Source organism: Procambarus clarkii, chromosome 1 (genome assembly GCF_040958095.1).
Source record: "Procambarus clarkii isolate CNS0578487 chromosome 1, FALCON_Pclarkii_2.0, whole genome shotgun sequence".
In the NCBI taxonomy this organism is placed as follows: Eukaryota; Metazoa; Arthropoda; class Malacostraca; order Decapoda; family Cambaridae; genus Procambarus; species Procambarus clarkii.
In genome coordinates, this window is record NC_091150.1 from 56941294 (window position 1) to 56964281 (window position 22988).

General features: G+C 43.4%; 3 protein-coding genes across 5 annotated transcripts in view; 1 reads left to right on the forward strand and 2 right to left on the reverse strand.

Annotated features, from left to right (window-relative positions):
• LOC123750274 (transcriptional regulator ATRX homolog) overlaps positions 1-22988 on the forward strand; it is a 107883-nt gene that overhangs the window by 48182 nt on the left and 36713 nt on the right. The gene's annotated exons all lie outside the window — the stretch shown is intronic.
• On the reverse strand, positions 10048-17616 carry LOC123755118 (tigger transposable element-derived protein 7-like). The gene is made up of 2 exons (XM_069322837.1): positions 16620-17616; positions 10048-10202 (listed from the first exon to the last, which is right to left on the reverse strand). The coding sequence occupies exons 1-2, from the start codon at positions 17614-17616 to the stop codon at positions 10048-10050; spliced, it is 1152 nt and encodes a 383-aa protein (XP_069178938.1).
• Positions 17641-18270, reverse strand: LOC123755233 (jerky protein homolog-like). The gene has a single exon (XM_045737719.1). It carries the CDS (start codon positions 18268-18270, stop codon positions 17641-17643), a length of 630 nt encoding a protein of 209 aa, XP_045593675.1.

A 22988-nucleotide genomic window follows, 5' to 3' on the forward strand; every position in this document is an offset into this window, starting at 1 on the left:
GGCTGTTCTCGTGTTGGGTACGCTTTTCTCGTGTTGGGTATGGCTTTTCTCGTGCTGGTTGAGTTTCTGCTACTAGTTCTTGCAAAATATTGTTTCATTTTTGGCATTAATAAGGCACTATTAGTAAGCCCCTGAGACATTTTGTTTTATAACCAAAGAGCTGTAGTAAAAAAATGGTCAATTCCACAATTATTCTTCCACCGGCGGATAAATACTGTACGTCAATCGCAGACAAAGCTAAAAGCACTGGGTGCACACTGTATGAACGCAGACTAAGTCTATACGTACACCCTTCAGTAGGCTGGTGTTTAAGCCTGATCCAGTAACATAAATTTCTCTTAAATATTCGATTTACATCAAATTATATATTTTTGGGTTATATATTTAGTTTAGCAGCATTATTACGATAATAAGAGCTATAAAAAATACTTATTTTGAAACTTATTTATTAATTTTATTATTTCGAAGCCGTTGGTCACTGAACTGTGGCGACGAAATCGAACAAAACACTGCCTGGTGTTGTGATCGATTTCCAGTAACATATATTTCTCTCAAATATTCAATTTACATCAAATTATATATTTTTGGGTTACATATTTAGTTTAGCAACATTATTACGATAATAAGAGCTATAAAAAATACTTTGGAGCCGATTTATTAATGTTATAATTTCGAAGCCGTAGATCGCTGAACTGTGGCGACGAAATCGAACACGACAAGCATGGTGTTGTATGGACAGGGATTAGACCTGTCCACTCGTGCTGGAGTTGTGCTGCAATAACGTGAATAATTTCTCAAATAGCAGATATCTATCTTATTACAGCATATTTTTGGTTTTATTAAGTTTAGTTCAATTAGGATAATAAAGAGTTATTAAAACACCAGTTTTAGAAATGATTTATTAATGTGAAACGTTCAAAGCCATGGGTCACTGAACTATGACAACACAGACGAAAGTGAGTGAAACCTCACTGTAAAGTGAGGTTTACTGTACAGTATTCCCTTATCTGTCCACCCTCACTCGTCTTGTTTCATCACAGAAAATGTATATAAGAAGATTTCAACATATTCGCTAGCTATTGACGCGTCAGCCTTTAAATTAATTTACAAAGATACGTGTGCCACAAAACAGTGAACAAAAATCATTGAAACTCAGTCGTTCACTTGTGTGGACGACTCTGGCTGGTGTTTGGTTAACATGCGTCACTTCTTGTGGACCATTCTGGCTGGTGTTTGGTTCATATGATTCACTTGTTGTGTGGTCCACTTGTGTGATCCAACTTGTCTTATGAAGGAATTATTAATTGTAATTTGTGAAAGAATGAAACAGTTTTCCACCACTCTGTGAACTCTGTCCCAACATCGTAAGCTTGTGGACCACTTGTGGTCCACTTGTGTGGTCCATTTGTGTGGTCCATTTGTGTGGTCCATTTGTGTGATCCAACTTGTCATATGAAGGAATTATTAATTGTAATCTGAGATGGTATGGTAAAGTTTTCTACCACTGTGAACTCTGTCCCAACATCGTAAGCTTGTGGACCACTTGTGGACCACATGTGCGGTTCACTTGTGTGGTCCACTTATGTGATCGATCTTGTCATATGAAGGAATTAATAATTGTAATCTGTGATAGAATGTGAAAGTTTTCCACCAGTCTGTGAACTCTGTCTCGACGTCGTAAGCAAATCCGAACATCCCCCGCTTCGGCGAACCATTGTTCGTCGAACCGGGTGAGTAAATCTGGCCTGAAAAGTGTGCGAACTAGCCGGAGATTCGTTGAATCGGGGTACGTTGAATCGAGGTTGTACTGTAAGTCGGTATTGTGTCCAAACAGTACAGTGGCCACCATACTCTGCATGAGAAATCACACAGCAGATGACGCTACGATTACTTCACCTCCTTCCCCATAGCGAACCATTAACCCTCAAACCGCTAGGGGCCCAAATGGAATTCACACCCACAGGCGCAACAAAAAAAAAATCCAAAAAATTCTTTCGTCTTATAGAAGTGTTCAGTTTTGTTCCCTGATCACGGAAAAAATAACAAAAAAATCGTAGGTGGCATATTGTAGCCGCAATAGGGTAGGGAAGTGTGGCAAAAAAGGGGCGTTGGCAGAGCCTTCGCCGGACGAGGTCTACTCCGCCCGAGCTGTCAGACGGCAGTTGCCACAAATATATTATTACCTAATTATTTCAATGTGTCTGATTTTTTCTTAGTTTTTTTGCAGTAATATTATTCCATACAGTGAATTGTGGTATATTTATATTATAAAATGTGTGAACCATCGCTGTACTCAAAATTATGGTGTGCATATTAGCGATTCAATTATTATGTTCATAAAACAATAAACAGTTTTGCTGTTGTTACACTATATATACACAGGTTATATATAAGTATTTTCATGTTTTGTACACCATAACGAACTACTAAGTTGGTCTTGTGAGTCAAAAAGCAACGAGGAGTGATCGCCAAACACCAGCGAGTCACTCACTGCCACTCCCTCCCTCAACACCACCTCACTCACCCTCATTCACCTCCCACAATACTCTTTCTGTATTTATTCACTATACACAGACGTTATATATACGTATTTACATGTTTTGTTCACCATAACTGTGCATCTAAGCTTGTATGGTGAGTAAAGGCCATAAGACGTAGCTACTCACACAGTCAGCTGACCGGCGGCCGCCCTCAAGGCCAGACGCACTAATATTTGTCCTTCAACAATATTGTTTGTGGTGTTATTACGCTATATACACACATTATATATAAGTATCTACCTGTTTTATTCACCATACCTGAACAAATAAGCTGGTATGGTGCCCAAAGACCATAGTGGCCATCAGTAAACGTCTGCACGACTTGGCATGTTGACGCTCCTCCCTCACCAACATGGCGGCTCCCAACCTACTCCTCTCGCTGTTATCTCACACTATACACACGTTATATATAAGTATCTACATTTGTAATTACCTAAGTGTAATTACCTAAGTGTAGTTACAGGATGAGAGCTACGCTCGTGGTGTCCCGTCTTCCCAGCACTCTTTGTCATATAACGCTTTGAAACTACTGACGGTCTTGGCCTCCACCACCTTCTCACTTAACTTGTTCCAACCGTCTACCACTCTATTTGCGAAGGTGAATTTTCTTATATTTCTTCGGCATCTGTGTTTAGCTAGTTTAAATCTATGACCTCTTGTTCTTGAAATTCCAGGTCTCAGGAAGTCTTCCCTGTCGATTTTATCAATTCCTGTTACTATTTTGTATGTAGTGATCATATCACCTCTTTTTCTTCTGTCTTCTAGTTTTGGCATATTTAATGCTTCTAACCTCTCCTCGTAGCTCTTGCCCTTCAGTTCTGGGAGCCACTTAGTAGCATGTCTTTGCACCTTTTCCAGTTTGTTGATGTGCTTCTTAAGATATGGGCACCACACAACAGCTGCATATTCTAGCTTTGGCCTAACAAAAGTCATGAACAATTTCTTTAGTATATCGCCATCCATGTATTTAAATGCAATTCTGAAGTTAGAAAGCATAGCATAGGCTCCTTGCACAATATTCTTTATGTGGTCCTCAGGTGATAGTTTTCTATCTAGAACCACTCCTAGATCTCTTTCTTTATCAGAACCATATCGAACCACTAAGCTGGTATGGTGAGTGCAGTCAATAAATGGTGGCCACACACAGTCAGAAAACGACGCCACAATCCTCCCTCCCACAGCCTTACTCCTCCCTCCATGGAGCACAGCACTAAATATCACCACAATCCTGTTATTATCAGAATCCTGGTCAGTTTTAGCACAGTCAGGGGGCTTCAGTAATACTATCACTGCTAAATAATAGCAGTATCATTTATATTATGGTATTTGTAGGCGATGCTGTGGTCACAAGCTGAACAGCGGTGCTGTGAGCTCGTGCTGCGTGCGCCAGCCTTGGTGGCTTGCTCAATACTGACGCTGTAACACCCAAGAATGTTGGCCTGGATTTTTTTTCTAGGTGGCATCTGACAACTATCGGTCGTGGCTGTACTATAGCTGCCCCTATCCCAGGCGGGGCATTTAAATTATAGCGCTAGACACGAAATCATATATAAATGATGTGCGCGGTTTTGGTTTTGTCACTGATATCATTTATATATGATATGCGCGGTTTGAGGGTTAAGCTAGTATGGTGAGCAAAACAGTGTCTGCCACACAGTGAGGCTACCTCAATTCTCCCCCTTCCTCCCTCACCAAAATTCCTCCTTCCACAATACTACACACAACGCTAATTATAACCACAATCCTGCTATTATCACAGTCCTGGTCACTAATTCCTGTAAATGAATAATTGAGACAAAAGTTTATTTTGAAAAGGAACCTAAGAAGTCGTTTGAAGATTCCTAGATGGACGAAATAACGCTGTGGTGCTGTGGCTAGTGCTGTGAACATCGTGAACAGCATTGAATCACTGATATTTAAACATTGTACCCAGTTATTATCTTGATGTTATCTTGAGGTTATCTTGAGATGATTTCGGGGCTTTAGTGTCCCCGCGGCCCGGTCCTCGACCAGGCCTCCACCCCCAGGAAGCAGCCCGTGACAGCTGACTAACACCCAGGTACCTATTTTACTGCTAGGTAACAGGGGCATAAGGTGAAAGAAACTCTGCCCATTATTTCTCGCCGGCGCCCGGGATCGAACCCGGGACCACAGGATCACAAGTCCAGCGTGCTGTCCGCTCGGCCGACCGGCTCCTCTCACATTATCACACTCAGGCTCTTCTATAATACTATCATGGCTAAATAATACAAGTTATATATACATTTTGACATTATTTGGCGATGGTGTGGTCACACGCTGAACAGCAGTGCTGTGCGCTCATGCTGCGAGCGCCCAGCCTTGGTTGCTCACTCACTACTTAGGCTCTCACATACGGGAATGTGGACCATGATTTTTTTAAAGATGGCGTCTCTTTACAAGAACCCTGAGGAAGCTGATGTGAACCCCATGTAGCCGCGGGAGTTTTGAATGGAACGTGAAAAATACAAATACCTGGAGGCGTGTAGCGCACCCCAGACGTCGGCCTGCAGGCGCGTTGCGCAAGTAAAGGGCTAATGTTATAATGGAAGCAGACTCCCCTTCCAAACAGTAACACCTCTTTTCCATCCCCCCCCCCCCCCCCTTCCTCACTGTCTTCCATATGCCAACAAGTCATCAATAAAGGTAAGCTATAACTTGCACTTAGTGCTATAGTATAAAATGTGTATTATGTATGAATTGTATTTTGAAGTTAATATTTTTGGAAGTATGGAATGGATTAATTAAATTTAAATGATTTCTTATGGGAAAATTTGTTTCGAATTTTAAAGTTACAACCCGTCTCTGGGAATGGATTAAATTCGTAAATGAAGATACCACTGTACTTTTTTTCACATGATGCTGTACTTTATTCTTACTGCATTAATGTTCTTTCAGTTGCCCTTGTATGTATATATCCCTTTAGAGCATTCTATGGTGAACAGTGATACCAAAATGAACAACGTAACAAAAAATTAGTAATAAAATTGAAAGAGTATAAACATTTTAGTGCAGGCGTTGCCGGTGTGCGGGTGGGTGCTCCCTCGTGGGTAACACTCCCCCCAATTTTGGGGTTTGCTGCGGGTGGCATGCCGGTCGTTTTGACTGTATATGTATACAGTATATCCCCTTAGAGAATTCTATTGTGAACAATTTGGTACCAAATGAATGAATGTAGCGTGTAAATTGAGGTGAGAAAACTGAAAGAGTATATACATTATAGTGTGTGCGTTGTGTAATTACCTAAGTGTAGTTACAGGATGAGCTACGCTCGTGGTGTCCCGTCTACCCAGCACTCTGTCATATAACGCTTTTGAAATTACTGACAGTTTTGGCCTCGCTACCTTCTCACTTGTTCCAACCGTCTACCACTCTGTTTGCGAAAGTGAGTTTTCTTATATTACTTCTGCATCTTTGTTTAGCTAGTTTAAATCTATGACCTCTTGTTCTTGAAGTTCCAGGTCTCAAGAAATCTTCCCTATCAATTTTATCAATTCTGTTACTGTTTTGTTCGTAGTGATCATATCGCCTCCTTTTCTTCTGTCTTCTAGTTTTGGCATATTTAATGCCTCTAACCTCTCCTTGTAGCTCTTGCCCTTCAGTTATGGGAGCCACTTAGTAGTATGTCTTTGCATCTTTTCCAGTTTATTGATGTGCTTCTTAAGATATGGGCACCACACAACCGCTGCATATTTTAGCTTTGGCCTAACAAAAGTCGTGAACAATTTCTTTAGTACTGTATTTTGCCGTCCATGTATTTAAAAGCAATTCTGAAGTTGGAAAGCGTAGCATAGGTTTCTTACATAACGTTCTTTGTGTGGTCCTCGGGTGATAGTTTTCTATCTAGAACCACCCGTTGATCTTTATCAGAAAGATTTCTCACATAATTTATAGTTTGTGTTCTCCTATTCCACATTCCATAACATGGCATTTATTCACATAAAATTCCATTTGCGACGTGATGCTCCATATACTTTTGTCCAGGTCTTCTTGAAAGGGGCATGACAATCATCTAAGTTTCTTATGCTTCCTATTATCTTAGTATCATCAGCAAACATGTCCATGTAATTCTTTATTCCATCTGGTAGATCATTTATGTTGACAATGAACATCACCAGTGCAAGAACTGAACCCTGTGGGACTCCACTTGAGACATTTCTCCGGTCCGATACATTGCCTCCGATTACTTAGTGCGCCAATGGGTGCAATCTCACAGGTAACACACGGACCTTTGTGCCTAAGTATCTACTCAATTTAAGGGCTTATTTGGGGCTGTACCCAGGTCGTTAATTGCGGGGCTTCGGTATTTCCAAAGTTGATGAAGTGTCGGTAATATTTAAAGTAACACTTGGAAAAGATATATTTTATATAATTAAAATGAAATAGTTCATTGTGTAATTGCGTTCAAAGTTAGTACTGCGCTGACGAATAAGCCAGCTGTTGGCTGCTGCATGGATGATGCGTGAACATGGTCTGATAAAGTCCAGATGGGTGGAAAAAAAATAGGTTCATTCCTTTGTACTGTGAAATATTGTCTATGGATCAATGATTGTCAATGTTTCCTCAATGAAATTTTAGAGATGCTTTACTGTACCCTGTACAGTACATGTAATATATTTTTAACGTTATGACATAGGCTGTGGCAGCCAGGCTATACAATGGGGATCGAGCCATGTCACTAATCCAGAGCTATCAAAGACAAAATCTTGAGGTTCACCTTTTCTCTGCTAATAATAGAATATACAGTACATTTGCAGAGATTAATATGTAGCCATTGTTGAAAATAAAAAACAATGTTGTAATACTGTAATAAAATTGATAAAATTACAATGGGGCCTCAACTTACGATGCTAATCCGTTCCCAGAGACGGATCGTAAGTCGAAATATTGTAAGTCGGAGCGATTTTTTCCCATAAGAAATAAAGGGAATTGAATTAATCCGTTCCCCACCCTCCAAAATATTAGCATACAAATACATTTTATACTGAATACAATGTTTTTTCTAACTACAATACATAGTATTGTAGTTAGTACCAAAGTTTCTCTTACCTTTATGGAGGGTTCTTGATGGCGTATGGAAGATGGTGATGGGGGGGGGGGGGGGAGGAGGAGAGTTGTTACTGTTTGGAAGGGGACTCCCCCTTCCATTATCACATCAGGCAGTGATGTTTTCAATGGGGTACTCCTACGTTTTGCCTGAATACCAGTAGGACCTGGTTATGGTTCAGTGCTTGTTTGTCTCGCTACAAATTTGTCAAGACATTTTTTTTCCCTTCGTTTTAACATTTGTCTGTAATGATGCATCACAGCGTCATTGAATAGGTTAAGGCAACGACCTACTGCAGCTTGATTTGGGCGAGTGGTTTCAGCAAAGGTTTGCAATTCTTCCCATGCTGCACACATTTTCTTAATTGTTGAGGAAGAGACATTCTGTACTCTTGTTTCTGCTCTAAGGTCATCCTTACATGGGTTTTAATATGTTGAGCCTTATCACTGACTTTCCTGGGACTCATGGCATAATATATAATAATTACTTTAATGTTCAAAATGCAAAAAAATCACCACAAAAGCGGAATTTCGTATAGGCGCGATCGTCAATAAGCGGGCAGCTGTAGTAAACTGAGGCAGGTCGGCCGCATGACCGGGAACCATGCGCTTGATCGACCCGAACGTGTACCAACAAATATCAGAAATCGACGACACCATCGGATGTCGCGTCGCATTTTTTTATGAAATTTACATCGTAACTCGAAATTATCGTAAGTAGGGGCAATCGTATGTCGAGGTGCCACTGTACTGACTTTTTATGAAGCTGAAGATTAAGTCATCCTTTGCAGCGCATATTTTGTATTGTTCAGTATGCATACAGTATGTACACTTTGAGGCATTCACTTCACGTAACAGCTAGGCCTATTACTAATTCGCATGTGTGCAATGCACTACACTTTAATGTTGACTAACAACTGTAATGCACTTGTACATTTGAAACTTATTTGTATTTACACTGTACAGTATATCTTTTTGTTAAGGCTTAATTATTCAATGACACTTAAAATACTGTACTCTATCAACACATCTTGCACTAATTTATATGCATTTCATTCATATTTTATACTAGCAGTACCCGGCCCAAACCTTTCCTATCCCCCAGTCCTCCCCACCATTCTCCCCTCCCCCGTCTCCTAAGCCTCCCAACCATTCCCCACTCCACTGTCCCCTCGTCCTCCCCACCATTCCCCACTTCAACATCCCCCTCTTCCTTCCCGGAGCTGGTCGGCCGAGCGGACAGCCCGCTGGACTTGTGATCCTGGGTTCGATCCCAGGCGCTGGCGAGAAACAATGGGCAGAGTTTTTCACCCCATGCCCCTGTTACCTAGCAGTAAAATAGGTACCTGGGTGTTAGTCAGCTGTCACAGGCTGCTTCCTGGGGGTGGAGGCCTGGTCGAGGACCGGGCCGCGGGGACACTAAAAAAAAAAAAAAAAAAGCCCGAAATCATCTCAAGATAACCTTCCCAGCATGCCCCACTCCCTTGTCCCCTCGTCTTCCGTCCCTTCATCATCCCCACTCCCTCGTCCGATGCCTTTCCAAATGGTCTGATGTTCACATCAGATAATTGGGAACAAAGTGATCTGATGTTCCCATCACTGAAATATAAGAAAGTTAAAAAATGAAATGAAAATATGAAGAAAATTTAAAAAACTATTCTCACAAAATGTCTGGTCTGGTAAACAACACAGTTCAATTCCAATGCAATTCACACAAAATAATTAAATCAAAATGAAAATAAATCAAAATCTATGAAAATTCAATTTATCAATGAAATCAGGATCATTGAAATGGAATTGTAACATATCTAGTATAGTATGTGTGTTGCTCTTACATGCAACAGATGGTGCTGTTTTTCAAGAAAAGCATAGTTATACCTGTCACTGGTGTGGCATCTATACTTATACTTACGAAATGAACGGTATGGTAAACAGCACAGCTCAATTCCAACACAATGTCACACAAAATAATTCACTAAAAAATACAATAAATTGAAATCTATGAAAATAAAATTTGTCAATGCAATCAGAAACATTGAAATGGAATTCATGACATATTTAGTACAGCGTGCATGTTGCCATTATGTGCAACAGATGGCGCTGAGTTTCAAAAAAGATTGTTTTACCTGTCACAGGGGTGGCATCTATACAGTAGGTATATAAAAAGATGTGCCTATTCGAATGCAACGTTGTCAAAATTTCATGGCAATCGGTAAAGAGGTTTCGAAGATTTCCCCTCGCATGAAAAACACATTAAAAACAGTTTTCAGAAAAAACATGTTTTTTTTTTACCGTCACAGACTTGACATCTATATAGTATGTATATAAAAACCTGCTCGGATGCGAATGGAACGTTGTATGAAAATTTCAAAGCAATCAGTGAAGTACTTTCGGAGATTAGCGATTTTGAACAAACGAACATTTCCACTTTTATTTATATAGATCATTCGTTAGCAGATGCTGCATGACTTGTTGATGAATCAGCATCGGCGAGTGCAACATGGCTTGTGGGGCACTCATTGCTGGTGGATGTTGCATGACTTGTTGAATTCCCAGTGGGTGCAGTATGGCTTGTAGATGAAGACTTTTCACGGATCGCTGAAATCATGAATTTATCAATTTTTGTCTGAATCTGATTATCTCTGGCTAACATTGAGGCAGTACAGTACAACCTCGATTCAACGTACCCCGATTCAACGAATCTCCGGCTAGTTCGCACACTTTTCAGGCCGAATTTACTCACCCGGTTCGACGAACAATGGTTCGCCGAAGCGAGGGATGTTCGGATTTGCTTAGATGTCCAGACAGAGTTCACAGACTGGTGGAAAACTTTCCCATTCTATAACAGATTACAATTAATAATTCTCTCATATGACAAGTTGGATCACACAAGTGGACCACACATATGGACCACACAAATGGACCACACATGTGGACCACAAGTGGTCCACAAGCTTACGATTTTGGGACAGAGTTCACAGAGTGGTGGAAAACTTTCTCATTCTATCACAGATTACAATTAATAATTCCTTCATAAGAAGTTGGATCACACAAGTGAACCATATGAACCAAACACCAGCCAAAATGGTCCACACAAACACCAGCCAAAATGGTCCACACAAACACCAGCCAGAGTGATCCACACAAGTGAACAACTGAGTTTCCATGATTTTCGTTCACTGATTTGGGGCACACGTATCTTTGTACATTAATTTAAAGGATGAAGCGTGATTACCTAGCTACATGTGGTAAAATCTCCTTATAGACATTTTCTGTGATGAAACAAGATGAGTGAGGGTGGACAGATAAGAGAATACTGTACTGTAAACCTCACTTTACAGTGAGGTTTCACTCGCTTTCGTCTGTGTGTCGTCATAGTTCAGTGACCCATGACTTTTGAAAGTTTCATATTAATAAATAATTTCTAAAACCAGTGTTTTAATAGCTTTTTATTATCCTAATTAAACTAAACTAAATAAAACCGAAAATATGCTGTAACATGATAGACATCTGCTCTTTGAGAAATTACTGTATGTTATTGGAACAACTCTAGCGTGAGTGGACGGGTCTAATCCCTGTACACACACCATGCTTGTTTCATCCCGCCCTCCCTCTCTCCCCCTCCCTCCCTCCCTCCCTCCCTCCCCCTCCCTCCCTCCCTCTCCCCCTCTCTCTCTCTCCCTCTATCTCTCTCTCTCTCTCCCCCCCTCTCTCTCTCCCCCCTCTCTCTCTCTCTCTCTCTCCCCCCCCCCTCTCTCTCTCTCTCTCTCCCCCCCTCTCTCTCTCTCTCCCCCCCTCTCTCTCTCTCTCTCTCCCCCTCTCTCTCTCTCTCCCCCTCTCTCTCTCTCTCCCCCTCTCTCTCTCCCCTCTCTCTCTCTCTCTCTCCATCCATCCATCCCCCTCCCTCCATCCATCCATCCATCCCCCTCCCTCCATCCATCCCCTCCATCCATCCATCCCCCTCCCTCCATCCATCCATCCCCCTCCATCCATCCATCCCCTCCCTCCATCCATCCATCCCCTCCCTCCATCCATCCATCCCCTCCCTCCATCCATCCATCCATCCCCTCCCTCCATCCATCCATCCATCCCCTCCCTCCATCCATCCATCCATCCCCTCCCTCCATCCATCCATCCATCCCCTCCCTCCATCCATCCATCCATCCCCTCCATCCATCCATCCATCCATCCCCTCCCTCCATCCATCCATCCATCCCCTCCCTCCATCCATCCATCCATCCCCTCCCTCCATCCATCCCCTCCCTCCATCCATCCCCTCCCTCCATCCATCCCCTCCCTCCATCCATCCATCCCCCCTCCATCCATCCATCCATCCCCTCCCTCCCTCCATCCATCCATCCCCTCCCTCCATCCCCTTTCTTCCTCCATCCATCCAGAATTGAAGAAACAAATCAAGTTAAAAAAAAAGTTAACTGGGTCAGAGTTAGGGTTATCAGCGAGTCGGTCCCTTCACCACCACCGACACACCTCCCCCCCCCCACCCCTACAGCCCATACACACACACACACCCTCAAATCATCCATCCCTCCCTCCATCCTACCATCAATCCATCTCCATCCTCTCCTTCCCTGCCTCCCTCCCAAGCTCTGCCTGCCTCCCTCCGTGCCTGCCTCCCTCCCTGCCTGCCTCACTCCCTGCCTCCCCCTTACAAGCTCTGCCTGCCCACCTCCCTCCCAACCTCCCACTGATTTGTGGCAGACGTATCTTTGTAAATTAATTTAAAGGCTGAAGCGTGATTAGCTAGCTACATGTCGTAAAATCTCCTTATAGACATTTTCTGTCATAAAACAAGGTGAGTGAGGGTGGACAGATAAGGGAATACTGTTCTGTAAACCTCACTTGGTTTTCCTTCGTCTGTGTCGTTATAGTTCAGTGACCCATGACTTTGAAAGTTTCAGACTAATAAATCATTTCTAAAAGCAATGCTTTAATAGCTTTTTATTATCCTAATTAAACTAAACTAAATAAAACCGAAAATATACTGTAATATGATAGACATCTGCTATTTGAGAAATTATTTGTTATTGGAACAACTCCAGCGTGAGCGAGTGGACGGGTCTAATCCCTGTACACACCATGCGTTTCTCGTTTCAATTCGTCGCCACAGTTCAGTGACTACGGCTTCGAAATAATAAAATTAATAAATCATTTAATCAATGGTCATTTAACAGATGATGAGATTATACAAAATGTTACTGGCACTGTTGACGTTCCCAGCACCAGCACAGCCGTACCCAGCACCAGCACAGCCGTACCCAGCACCAGCACAGCTGTACCCAGCACCAGCACAGCCGTACCCAGCACCAGCACAGCCGTACCCAGCACCAGCACAGCCGTACCCAGCACCAGCACAGCCGTACCCAGCACCAGCACAGCCGTACCCAGCACCAGCACAGCCGTACCCAGCACCAGCACAGCCGTACCCAGCACCAGCACAGCCGTACCCAGCACCAGCACAGCCGTACCCAGCACCAGCACAGCCGTACCCAGCACCAGCACAGCCGTACCCAGCACCAGCACAGCCGTACCCAGCACCAGCACAGCCGTACCCAGCACCAGCACAGCCGTACCCAGCACCAGCACAGCCGTACCCAGCACCAGCACAGCCGTACCCAGCACCAGCACAGCCGTACCCAGCACCAGCACAGCCGTACCCAGCACCAGCACAAAAGCAGCTGAAGCCAACACAGCAGCAGCGAGCACCAGCAAAGCTGATGCAAACATCTAAAAACATCGTGTGTGAAGTGAACAATTAGAATAAGTGTTAAATTCAAGTGTGTACATAGTGTTAAAATTAAAGTTGCAATAATTCTAATGTACAATAGTTTTCAAGAACTGTATTGTAGTACTCAACATACAGCAAAACCACTTTTAATAATACAGTGCTAACGGCTTAATGCACTGCAGTACCTATTTACTGTAGAGCATTCACAACTTCACAAAACTTCAAGATGGACATAACTCCAACAATAAGGTAAATACATGAATTACAGAATTTTTAGTAGAGTAGTAAAATATAGGTACAGTAAGTAATATGATACAATGCATTTTTATTGTGTACAAGAAAAAAAAAAGACACTGACGCAAACGCCTCTTGAAGGTCACCTCTTGCAACGAATCCAACGCTCCAACGAACTGGGGGTGGTCCCATATAGTACGTTGAATCGAGGTTGTACTGTAATGTCCTTCCTCAGGACATTACTGCCTCAATGGGGGAGGGAGGGAGGGGGAGGGAGGGAGGGAGGGGGAGAGGGGGAGGGAGGGGGAGAGGATCTTTTTATTGTCAATCCTCCTTTCGTCACTGAACCCGATCTCGATGGACTGACGGTTCTTACGGTGGCGTTTGTGGGGCGTATACTCAAGACGCACCCCTAGGGGGGCGATGGCAAGATCGGCAACATTTCTCTTGTTGGGTGTCCTGCCTCTAATTGTGGCTCCGTGGTGGGACATTCGTGAATGAAAGTATTACCTCTCGTTTCGTGTCTCATTCTGTTCCTCTTGTACTTTCTCGGGCTCGTGAGGTGGGCGACCAAGCCCCCGAGTTGGACCGTGTTGGAAGACCGGGCTCTGTAGCCCCCGCTGCATTGGGCCCCAACCTTGCTCCTCCTTTGACCTTCCTGACTACTCCCCTCGGCTCCCCTCCCTCCTCTGTGGTTGGGTCTGTAACGTACGATTATGTTACGTTGTTGGGTAGATTAGGTACAGTGTTTAGCAAGTTTCATATTTATTTAGTAGTCCTGGATACAGCAGTGTCGTAGACATTGATATAGAGCTTGGAGCAGAGAGCCGAGTGAGGCCGGAGTCGCGGAGCTCTGTGGGAGAGCGTTGTAGCTGGATGCGGTCCTAGTCTGTTGTCTGTTCTGTGTCAAAGCTGTATTGTCTTGGAGTCGATTAGAACTGCATACGCAGAGTGCTACATTCTTGACTGGAAATTGTACTGTCCTCTATTCTTATATCGCTTCTTTATATTTGGTGACTACCCCTCACCTTTCTCTACAAGGATAGGAGGATGTGAGAACTGTTACCTGTAATTAGGGATAGGATTATAGCTTGTGTAGTTAGTACTAATTAGTTACGCCATTAAGATAATGAGATAATGGAGCGAGTATAAGGATAACTCGCTACAGGTCGAGCCACAAGCCCCTAGTGGTGACCACCTCGTCCCCTGGCACGGCTCGGTCTCTCATTGTGACTACTGTGCCTTTTAACCCCTCTCTCTGGGGGTTCTCAACGCCATCCACGCCATGGAATCACTCGCTCGATCCCTTCCCATACTGATGCATACCAGGCCTTGTTTAGTCCAGCTGGCCAAATACTTTTCTCTCCTGGTTGATACCTGGTTGATGGGGTTCTGGGAGTTCTTCTACTCCCCAAGCCCGGCCCGAGGCCAGGCTTGACTTGTGAGAGTTTGGTCCACTAGGCTGTTGCTTGGAGCGGCCCACAGGCCCACATACCCACCACAGCCCGGTTGGTCCGGCACTCCTTGGAGGAATAAATCTAGTTTCTTCTTGAAGATGTCCACGGTTGTTCCGGCAATATTTCTTATGCTTGCTGGGAGGGTGTTGAACAACCGTGGACCTCTGATGTTTATACAGTGTTCTCTGATTGTGCCTATGGCGCACCTGCTCTTCACTGGTTCTATTCTGCATTTTCTTCCATATCATTCACTCCAGTACGTTGTTATTTTACTGTGTAGATTTGGTACTTGGCCCTCCAGTATCTTCCAGCTGTATATTATTTGATATCTCTCTCTCGTCTTCTCTCTAGTGAGTACATTTGGAGGGCTTTGAGACGATCCCAATAATTTAGGTGCTTTATTGCATCTATGCGTGCCGTATATGTTCTCTGTATTCCCTCTATTTCAGCAATCTCTCCTGCTCTGAAGGGGGAGTTGAGTACTGAGCAGTACTCAAGACGGGACAACACAAGTGACTTGAAGAGTACAACCATTGTGATGGGATCCCTGGATTTGAAAGTTCTCGTAATCCATCCTACAGTATCATTTTTCTGGCTGTCGCAATATTTGCTTGGTTATGCTCCTTAAACGTTAGGTCGTCAGACATTATTATTCCCAAATCCTTTACATGCTGTTTTCCTACTATGGGTACATTTGATTGTGTTTTGTACTCTGTATTATGTTTAAGGTCCTCATTTTTACCGTACCCGAGTACCTGGAATTTATCACTGTTAAACATCATGTTATTTTCTGATGCCCAGTCGAAAACTTTATTAATATCAGCTTGAAGTTTTTCAGTGTCTTCAGCCGAGATAATTTTCATACTGATTTTTGTGTCATCTGCAATGGTTGATACAAAGTTGTGACTTGTATTTTTGTATATACAGTACAACCTCGATTCAACGTACTATATGGGACCACCCCCAGTTCGTTGGAGCGTTGGATTCGTTGCAAGAGGTGACCTTCAAGAGGCGTTTGCGTCAGTGTCTTTTTTTTCTTGTACACAATAAAAATGCATTGTATCATATTACTTACTGTACCTATATTTTACTACTCTACTAAAAATACTGTAATTCATGTATTTACCTTATTGTTGGAGTTATGTCCATCTTGAAGTGTTGTGAAGTTGTGAATGCTCTACAGTAAATAGGTACTGCAGTGCATTAAGCCGTTAGCACTGTATTATTAAAAGTGGTTTTGCTGTATGTTGAGTACTACAATACAGCTCTTGAAAACTATTGTATATTAGAATTATTGCAACTTTAATTTTAACACTATGTACACACTTAAATTTAACACTTATTCTAATTGTTCACTTCACACATGATGTTTTTAGATGTTTGCATCAGCTTTGCTGGTGCTCGCTGCTGCTGTGTTGGCTTCAGCTGCTTTTGTGCTGGTGCTGGGTACAGCTGTGCTGGTGCTGGGTACGGCTGTGCTGGTGCTGGGTACAGCTGTGCTGGTGCTGGGTACGGCTGTGCTGGTGCTGGGTACGGCTGTGCTGATTGATTTGCTGCTAGTTCGTGAAAAATATTGACTCATTTTCATTTGTTTCCTTCTTTGTGTCATGTCCTTGAGACAAATATCTTTCATCGTCCTTAGGTGTTGATAAAAGCCTGGTAGCTCTGGATTGTCAATTTGTGAAACAATATCAAGGAGTTTTTCAACATAGAACAATGCGTTAGCACACGTAGCAGATTGTAAACTGCTATCATTCTCATCCTCATCTTCCTTTCCGTCGTCGTCAACAGTGCCAGTAACATTTTGTATAATCTCATCATCTGTTAAATGACCAATGGGTGGATCGACTGCATCAATATCTAACCACTCCTCCACATCGTTCAGCGTCAACTCCGTCTCACCAGCGGCACGCAGTTCTTGATAAATATCATTTGAAAATCCTTCAAAATCCATTTCTTCCTCAGTCACTTCATCAGCATGATCAAGCAACAGGAGTTTTTTCCAACAATTTCTTAATGTTGACTCTTGAACTTCATCCCAAACTTTAGCCCAGTTGTAAATGCCTTCCTTAATTGAGTATTTTTGGTAACGTTCCAGTGTTGCTTGACCTCGCGAATCGGTTCCTTGTCTTTTGTCTTCATCTGACTCAAACACCACCATGATTTCTTTATTCATTTCTCGTTTGTAGAGCCTTTTCATTGCATATATAACACCCATATCCATTGGCTGGATCAGAGAGGTGGTATTGGGAGGCAAGGCCATACATTTGATGCGTCCATCATGTGACGTTAATTTGTCGAGCCCTACATGAGCTGGGGCATTGTCAACCAAGAGTAATGCCTTGACATCATTCCGTCTCACTCCACACTTCTTTATCTGAAAATCTCTAACTTCTTTGCAAAAATGATTTTTGAACCAGTCTACAAAAATATCTCCAGTAAACCAAGCTGTTTTTGAGCTGTAGTAGACCACAGGTAGCTTGTTCATTAAATTTTTCAGAGCACGTGGGTTTTTTGACTTCCCCACAATGGCGGACTTTGTTCTGTGACTTCCGTCTGCATTTGCACACAGCATGGCAGAAACTTTTTCTTTGTTTACCTACCGGCCAGGAACACTCTCATCTAGCCTAGATGCCAAAGTGTTGTTCTGCAAGCATTTCCAATTAAAGCCTGTTTCATCGGCATTGTATACCTGAAAACGCCTTAGATCATTTGTTATTATGTAATCATTTAATTTACGCTTAAATGGCTCGACTGAATCCGTATCTGCACTTAATGATTCTCCACAAACTTTCCTGTTCTTAATATTATGTCTATTCTTAAATCTTTGCAACCATCCTTCACTTGCTCGAAAATCTGGAATGTTCATCTTTTGTGCAAATTTATCGGCTGCTGTCTTAATGGCGTCGCCGCCAAGTGGCATCCCCACAGAGCGCTCCTGGTTAAACCATTTATACACAGCTTCATCCAAATTCGTATTTGCAGAACCTTTTATTGTTTTCCTTTTATTTAATGCACCACTATCACTCGAAGCAAGAAACTTCCTAATATTATCTTTCTGTCTCTTGATATCACACACCGTACTTTTCCCGACATTAAATTCTGCTGCCAGCCTAGTAACAGAGTAGCCACGTTCATGTTTCTCTATCATGTCTAATTTCTGCTCAATGGATAAAAAACTTCTCTTCCTCTTTGCAGATACAGCACGATTAGCAAGCCCTTGAGACATCTTGTTGTATATTAATAAAGCTGTAGTCAAAAAAATGGTAAATTCCACGATTATTCTTTCACTGGCGGACAAACACGTCACTCGCACGCAGACAAATGTAACAGCACTGAGTGCCTACTGTATAAACGCAGACTAGGTCTATACACCCTCCAGTAGGCTGGTGTTTAAGCCAGATCCAGTAACATAAATTTATCTCAAATATTGGATTTACATCATATTATATATTTTTAGGTTATATATTTAGATTAGTAACATTATTAGGATAATAAGAGATATAAAAAACTTATTTTAGACCTGATTTATTAATTTTATTATTTCGAAGCCGTAGTCACTGAACTGTGGCGACGAATTGAAACGAGAAACGCATGGCGTGTGTACAGGGATTAGACCCGTCCACTCGCTCACGCTGGAGTTGTTCCAATAACAAATAATTTCTCAAATAGCAGATGTCTATCATATTACAGTATATTTTCGGTTTTATTTAGTTTAGTTTAATTAGGATAACAAAAAGCTATTAAAGCATTGGTTTTAGAAATGATTTATTAGTCTGAAACTTTCAAAGTCATGGGTCACTGAACTATAACGACCCAGACGAAGGAAAACCAAGTGAGGTTTACAGAACAGTATTCCCTTATCTGTCCACCCTCACTCACCTTGTTTTATCACAGAAAATGTCTATAAGGAGATTTTACGACATGTAGCTAGCTAATCACGCTTCAGCCTTTAAATTAATTTACAAAGATACGTCTGCCACAAATCAGTGGGAGGTTGGGAGGGAGGTGGGCAGGCAGAGCGTGTGAGGGAGAGGCAGGGAGGGAGGCAGGCACGGAGGGAGATAGGCACGGAGGGAGGCAGGCAGAGCTTAGGAGGGAGGAAGGGAAGGAGAGGATGGAGATGGATTGATGGTAGGATGGAGGGAGGGAGGGATGGAAGGATGGATGATTTGAGGGTGTGTGTATGGGCTGTAGGGGTGGGGGTGGGGGGGGAGGTGTGTCGGTGGTGGTGAAGGGACCGACTCGCTGATAACCCTAACTCTGACCCAGTTAACTTTTTTTTAACTTGATTTGTTTCTTCAATTCTGGATGGATGGAGGGAGAAAGGGGATGGAGGGAGGGGATGGATGGAGGGGGGGATGGATGGATGGATGGATGGAGGGGATGGATGGATGGATGGAGGGAGGGGATGGATAGATGGATGGAGGAGGGGATGGATGGATGGATGGATGGAGGGGATGGATGGATGGATGGAGGGGATGGATGGATGGATGGAGGGAGGGGATGGATGGATGGATGGAGGGAGGGGATGGATGGATGGATAAAGGGAGGGGATGGATGGATGGAGGGGGGGTGGATGGAGGGGGGATGGATGGAGGGAGGGGATGGATGGAGGGAGGTTATGGATGGATGGATGAAGGGAGGTTATGGATGGATGGATGAAGGGAGGTTATGGATGGATGGATGGATGGAGGGGGGATGGATGGAGGGGATGGATGGATGGAGGGAGGGGATGGATGGATGGATGGAGCGGGGATGGATGGAGGGAGGGGATGGATGGATGGATGGAGGGAGGGAGGGAATGGATGGAGGGAGGGAGGGGATGGATGGAGCGGGGATGGATGGAGGGAGGGAGGGGATGGATGGAGGGAGGGGATGGATGGATGGATGGAGGGAGGGGATGGATGGATGGAGGGAGGGAGGGGATGGATGGATGGAGGGAGGGAGGGGAAGGATGGATGGATGGATGGACGGAGGGAGGGAGGGGAAGGATGGATGGATGGATGGATGGATGGAGTGGATGGAGGGAGGGAGGGAGGGGATGGATGGATGGAGGGGGATGGATGGAGGGAGGGAGTGGATGGAGGGAGGGAGGGAGGGGATGGATGGATGGATGGAGGGGGATGGATGGAGGGAGGGAGTGGATGGAGGGAGGGAGGGGATGGATGGATGGATGGATGGATGGAGGGAGGGAGTGGATGGAGGGAGGGAGGGAGGGGATGGATGGATGGATGGATGGATGGAGGGAGGGAGTGGATGGAGGGAGGGAGGGAGGGGATGGATGGATGGATGGAGGGGATGGATGGATGGAGGGGATGGATGGATGGATGGAGGGGGGGATGGATGGATGGATGGATGGAGGGAGGGGAGGGATGGAGGGATGGAGGGAGGGGATGGATGGAGGAAGGGGATGGATGGATGGATGGAGGAAGGGGATGGATGGATGGATGAAGGGGATGGATGGATGGAGGGAGGGGATGGATGGATGGATGGAGGGAGGGGAAGGATGGATGGATGGATGGGGGGAGAGAGAGAGAGAGAGAGAGAGAGAGAGAGAGAGAGAGAGAGAGAGGGGGGGGAGAGGGAGGGGGGAGGGAGGGACATGAAACAAGCATGGTGTGTGTACAGGGATTAGACCCGTCCACTCACGCTGGAGTTGTTCCAATAACATACAGTAATTTCTCAAAGAGCAGATGTCTATCATGTTACAGCATATTTTCGGTTTTATTTAGTTTAGTTTAATTAGGATAATAAAAAGCTATTAAAACACTGGTTTTAGAAATTATTTATTAATATGAAACTTTCAAAAGTCATGGGTCCCTGAACTATGACGACACACAGACGAAAGTGAGTGAAACCTCACTGTAAAGTGAGGTTTACAGTACAGTATTCTCTGATCTGTCCACCCTCACTCATCTTGTTTCATCACAAAAAATGTCTATAAGGAGATTTTACCACATGTAGCTAGGTAATCACGCTTCATCCTTTAAATTAATGTACAGAGATACGTGTGCCCCAAATCAGTGAACGAAAATCATGGAAACTCAGTTGTTCACTTGTGTGGATCACTCTGGCTGGTGTTTGTGTGGACCATTTTGGCTGGTGTTTGGTTCATATGGTTCACTTGTGTGATCCAACTTCTTATGAAGGAATTATTAATTGTAATCTGTGATAGAATGAGAAAGTTTTCCACCACTCTGTGAACTCTGTCCCAAAATCGTAAGCTTGTGGACCACTTGTGGTCCACATGTGTGGTCCATTTGTGTGGTCTACTTGTGTGATCCACTTGTGTGATCCAACTTGTCATATGAGAGAAATATTATTTGTAATCTGTTATAGAATGGGAAAGTTTTCCACCAGTTTGTGAACTCTGTCTGGACATTGTAACCAAATCCGAACATCCCTCGCTTCGGCGAACCATTGTTCGTCGAACCGGGTGAGTAAATTCGGCCTGAAAAGTGTGCGAATTAGCCGGAGATTCGTTGAATCGGGGTACGTTGAATCGAGGTTGTACTGTATCTGATATGAGAATAAGGAAAAGCAGCGGTGCAAGGACTGTACCCTGAGGTACAGAGTTTTTAACTGCACTTGGACTAGATTTTATATGGTTGACCGTTACTCGCCGAGTCCTGTTTGACAGAAAACTGAGTATCCAGCGTCCTACTTTACCGGTTATTCCCATTGACTTCATTTTGTGTGCTATCACGCCATGGTCACATTTATCGATAGCCTTTGCAAAGTCCGTGTATATCACATCAGCATTCTGTTTTTCTTCTACTGCCTCAGTGACTTTGTCGTAGTGCTCTAGTAGCTGTGAGAGGCACGATCTTCCCGCTCGAAATCCATGTTGGCCTGGGTTGTGAAGGTCATTGGTCTCCATGAAATTGGTGACCTGACTCCTAATCACTCTCTCAAATACTTTTATGATGTGCGATGTTAGTGCAACTGGTCAATAATTCTTTGCCAATGCTTTGCTCCCTCCCTTGTGTAAAGGGGCTATGTCTGCTACTTTAAGTGCATCTGGTATCTCCCCCGTGTCCAAGCTCTTCCTCCACACTATGCTGAGTGCCTGTGCTACCAGCACTTTGCATTTCTTTGTAAATATTGAATTCCATGAGTCTGGACCTGGGGCCGAGTGCATGGGCATGTTTTCAATTTCTCTTTCAAAATTTAGTGCGCTCTTGTTGATATCAGTTATATTTACTGGGGTTTGAATATCCCGCATAAAGAAATCGTCTGGATCTTCCACTTTCATGTTGTTTATTGGAGTGCTAAACATGTCCTCATACTGCTTTTTTAGGATTTCACTAATTTCTTTGTTATCCTCCATGTATGAACCTTCACTTGTACGAATAGGTCCAGTACTGGCAGTGGTTTTTGCTTTTGATTTCGCATATGTGAAGAAATATTTTGGATTTTTCTTTATTTCCTGAATTACTTTGTTCTAACTGCCTTTCTTCAGTTTCATATGAGTGTTTCAATTTCCGCTTGATTTCTTCAATCTCCCTATTTAAATTATTCCTCCTTTGACGGGAAATTCATGTCTGCATAAGCAGTTCCGTTATTTTTTTTCTGTGTTTATAGTGTCGTCTGCGTTCTCTTTCTACGTTGGATCTCTTTCTGGCTTTCCTCAAAGGAACATGTTTCAGACAGACTTGATACGCTTCCGAAGTCAGTTTATCTATTCCTTCTGTAGGACTTGTATTACTTAGAACAGTTTCCCATGGAATATTTGCAAGTTCCCTGTTTATTATCTCCCAGTCTATCCTTTTATTATTACAATTGAATTTACTTAATAGTCCCTCTTGCTTTATCAAGTTTTTAAGTCTATTTTGAGTATTGATGGTTGTTTGCACTTCAATGAGCTTGTGATCTGAATATGTGGTATCTGATATCGTAATGTCTCTGATAATGTCTTCATTTTTCGTAAAGACCAGATCTAAA